General features: G+C 57.6%; 1 protein-coding gene across 1 annotated transcript; it reads right to left on the bottom strand.

The window, feature by feature from the left end:
• Positions 1–1,570: 1,570 nt before the first annotated feature.
• HS3ST6 (heparan sulfate (glucosamine) 3-O-sulfotransferase 6) lies at positions 1,571–3,159 on the bottom strand. The gene is made up of 3 exons (XM_009329408.1): positions 3,081–3,159; positions 2,732–2,843; positions 1,571–2,189 (listed from the first exon to the last, which is right to left on the bottom strand). Exons 1-3 carry the CDS (start codon positions 3,157–3,159, stop codon positions 1,571–1,573), a joined length of 810 nt encoding a protein of 269 aa, XP_009327683.1.
• Positions 3,160–4,124: the final 965 nt, after the last annotated feature.

The following is a 4,124-nucleotide window of genomic DNA, read 5'->3' as shown; positions in this document are numbered from 1 at the left end:
TCTCTTCTTACCGTTCTGCTACAATACCCCAGTCTCTTAATCCCGGCCACAAAGCCCCCAGGCTCTGGCACCGGACCGGCGGCGTCTGCATCTGTCCCCAGTGCCGCTCACACATGCTCAGCAGGGACCGACACCACGACGTCCCGCTCCCCGTGCAGAAACAGGCAACTTAACTCCAACATCACGTTAAGCCCGTCACCGCGCGTGTCACTTGTCCCAGCAGCGACCAGACGAGCCCAAGGGCTGAACAGGGCAAACGTGCTCAGCCTCAGCTACAGGCCAGGGCATCGGCACAGAAAATACGTCACCTCCAAGGGGCACAGAGCAGGTGCCAGCAGCCGGGGCACGGGAGCGGGGAGAGCTGTGCGGGGCAAAGCACGATGCGCCGGTGTAAAACCGCCCCGGAGCTGGGGCGAAAGGGGCCGGTGCCCGGTGTGCATCCCAGGAGAAGCGGTACCTGCCACCTCCATCACCCCCGGACAGCAGCAGCGTGAAGGGGAGGCAATGGCACACCTGGCAGGGCACACCGGGCCGGGCGGGACGGGACCGTCAGCTTTGGGATGCGGCAGGTTGGAAGAAACCGCAGCCAAAGTATATTTGCAAACAATGAGGGGCCTGAGGGCCCTTGAAAACACATAATGAGCTCATTAAAGAGACAAATACAAGTCACTAATAAGATATTAGAGGTTAATTAAATGTTTTCCCCATCTTTAATTAAGGGAAAACTAGTTAATTCAGATTAAACTAATTTCTGCAGCCTCCCATGATGGCCCTCTATGGCTGCAGATTTGAAAATCTATTGAGATTACTGAACTGAAAGGTCAGAGTTTGGGGCTTTTGTTTGCTCTGCTTGGGTGAATTCGGGGGAAGCAGGGATTTTCATCCTAAGGGTTAGAAATGCCCTGCTTTATCATCTGGGTTACTCGAAGAACATAAGAAGGTATGTGATACACAACTCCCTCTCCCTAACTCCGGATCTGGCATTTATTCAAAACTACTGCCGTTAATTGTTTTTCTTAACTAGGAAATTCCTGCAGACTATTTTCTGTCTGCAAAATGTACCCCACGCTTGGGGCCTGCTGCTCGGCCGGCCTCACCCGCCGCCTGACGGCAGCCGCTGCCTGCGCTCAGCGCTGGAATTTGCTCTAGCAAAAACCCACTGGCCGCAAGCCCCAGAGGCCAACTGGTTTCCAAAGCTTTTATTGTGGATGGCAGAGCCGTCATCCCCACGCACACCCCCACGCACTCACATGCTCCCACTCGCCACCGAGAACGGTCACAGTTAATATAGATTAGCAAGATTTATATGGAAGAATATTTAATCTGGTCAGGGAGGGGAGAGGGGTCATCTGTGGTTTTATTTCTTAAATATTTCTCTCTACTCCAGAAGGGTCCATTTCTCGCCGGAAAAGGTCCGATATAAATTAGAACGAAGGGAGGACGTTGCTGGCAGGGCGGCCACAGGCATCCCAGGACCACGGCAGCCACGAGCATCCCTGGACCGCAGTCCTGGCTCTGCACACTGCTGGGCAGACCAGGTCCCAGCACGGCAGCGTGCCCTGTGGATGGCTCAGTCCCACCCGAAGTCCTGCCCTGTCATCTGATAAAACTTCATGTTGAAGGGTCTGTAAAACTCCCGCAGGCGCTGGACCACCTGCATGTCAATTTTGGGGTGCGGCCGCCCCTTGGATTTTCCCAGGCAGCGGGGCTTGCTGCCGCCCTCCGGCTTCTTCAGGCAGGGAAAGCCCTTGGTCTCATTAAAATAGAAATGTTTGTCCGTCACCACCCTCTTGAGACCCAGAAAGTCCTGGACACGGCCCATCTCCCCGGCTGGGTCGCTGACGAGCCTCTCCCCACTGACAAAGAGGAATTTGGAGAGGGGGAAGTACTGCAGCCAGTTGTCCAGGTGCTTGGCATAGATCCCAATCCTCACCGCGCTCCAGCTCGTGTCAATCAGTCCCGTGCTGACATTTTTGAAGGCCAGGGCCTGGAAGCTGGGGATGGTGGGGTTCTTGGAGAGCGTCTGCGTGTAGTCCGAGATGGCGCGGGTGACGGGGTTGCGCACCACCACGATCAGCTTCGTGTCCCGGGACATGTTGTAGATGCGCCGGGGAGCCTCCTTGGTGACGAAGTAGCTGGGGGTCTTCTCCATCGTGATCTGCCCCTCCAGCGTCCGCGGCATCAGGCTCCTGGGGGGAGAAAGGGACACGGTGGTCAGGGCTCAAGGCACGGCTGCCCTGACCTGATGCCACGACGGGGACGAGTGGCAGGAAACCCCCCAAACCCGGCACGAAAATCCAGCCAGAAATGCCACAGGGCTCCCCAGCCACGACCTCCTCTCTCCTTCCCCTCCTGCCAGCCAGGGACACTGCCTTGTCACACCCCGCCAGTCACCTCCTCGTCTTCAAAAGCCCTCCTAGGAGCCCCTTTGCCCAGGTCGCTCCCTTCTGCTCACCTCGTCTCATCCCCCCCAGGGTCTGTCCCTGGGAAGGGACTCCCCTGTCACTCTGCCCTGCCAGCAGCACCATCCAGAGGGCACTTGCAGGCTGTCGGTCCCCCTCAGAGGTCCCCCACAACCACCTTCCCAGCCCTGGACATCCCTCCTGCCCCCTCCTCCTCCACCCCCAGTGAGTTTCCGTGGTGGCGACTGGCATCTCGACACGCACGTTTTGGGACAGGGCTGGTTTTCGTCCCAGCCTCCAGACAGACTACATGTCCTGGAGGTGCCGACTTGCCACGCAGGGTTGCAAAGAGGAAAATCTCATCACGGGGGTGTGCACCCGCAGGGGCTAAGCCCAAGCGGCGGCTGGGGATGGAGATGCCCACCAAGGCTCCCACCTCCTCTGCCTCCAGACAGCAAGCAGTTAAGGCCAGAAAAAGACTGTTTCTTTTTTTTTAAAAAAAAAAAAAGGCAGAAAACCTCTCAGGACCCAGCCATTGTGCTGTGTAAAATTCACTGCTCTGATTGTTCCCTTGTGCACTTTAATGAGGCATTAATTGCCGGAGAAATTACCCAGGCATGTCACCCTACGAGAGCCAGGGGCTGCAGAATGGGTCTCCCCTGCCACCAGCACAGGCACCTGCCCCAGAGCCCCTCACATCCCCCAGACCCTTCACGTCCACCTCCTTCTTGGGGGTGGACACGTCCCCTCTGGCCATCCCGGTGAAGAGGGGACTTGGTTTCCCCAACAGCGGAGCCCCCTGAGCAGAGACTGCGGGGCCAGCCGGGAGGCAGCTCACAGGTCCCCGCGGGCACAGCCCCCAGCGTGGCTCCCCGACACACAATGCCACCCCAAGCTGCTGCTGCTCCCCACGGTTTTCCCTTGCTGGCAGACAGTGCAGATGTGCCAGGGGACCGGCAGCTCTTGCTGCTGCGTCCCAGCCACGTCCCACCAGCTCACTCCCACGGCACCCCGCACAGGAGCCCTCACCGACGGACCCCACGTGGATGCAGAGACGGAGCTGGCTCTTCATGGGGCTCATCCGGGATTGAAACAGCTTCATTTCCTCCATGCTGTCACAAGCCACGCTCCCCATTCCCTCCATCGTGCTCGGGGTGACAGGCACGCTCCCCCTCCCCAGCCACGTAAAACACAGGAGTCTCTTGCTGAAAGCCCTGGGCTGGAAACTCATTCTGCTCGGAGCACAGCAGCGTCCTGCTCCAGTGCCAGGGGCTGAGCCCTGCCATCCACCCGACCTGGGCGGCTGTCCTTGCACTGCGTCTGTCCCGAGCAGGAGGCTGCTTTTCCGCAGGGAGGGGATGTGAGGCTTTCAGGGGTTTGCTTAATGCTTTGGGAAATGACCGAACCACTTCAATAGTTCTTCTGAAATAAAAACTACATGTCTGTGTGCACACAGAAATACCTGTAATACAAATACAGAATAAGCACGTCCTTTGCTCCCACCTAGGGCTTTTCTTAGCAGGGCACTTAACCCAGCAGGCAAGCACTGGTTTACAATGGGAAACTGAGGCACCAAGCAATGACACGGCTTGTGTAGGAGCTGCTGTGTAGGTGCCTACATTCATCCAGCCAACAAACATCCACCATCCTAAATAAGATCACTTGTATGGGTCAGCAAACGCATGGGGATCCAACCCGAGCTGCTCCCAGGGGCATCCCAGC

Source organism: Pygoscelis adeliae, unplaced genomic scaffold (assembly GCF_000699105.1).
Source record: "Pygoscelis adeliae isolate BGI_AS28 unplaced genomic scaffold, ASM69910v1 Scaffold467, whole genome shotgun sequence".
Lineage (NCBI taxonomy): Eukaryota > Metazoa > Chordata > Aves > Sphenisciformes > Spheniscidae > Pygoscelis > Pygoscelis adeliae.
This window is presented reverse-complemented; position numbering and strand designations above follow the sequence as displayed.

Excerpts from the sequence above, each read along its gene's own strand:
- HS3ST6 (XM_009329408.1), bottom strand. The coding sequence starts at position 3,159 with ATGGCCAGAGGGGACGTGTCCACCCCCAAGAAGGAGGTGGACGTGAAG. Across the intron at positions 2,844-3,080 it reads TGTGAGGGGCTCTGGGGCAG|AGGAGGTGGGAGCCTTGGTG; the intron begins GTGCCTGTGCTG and ends GTCTGGAGGCAG. Across the intron at positions 2,190-2,731 it reads TTTGCAACCCTGCGTGGCAA|GAGCCTGATGCCGCGGACGC; the intron begins GTCGGCACCTCC and ends TTCTCCCCCCAG.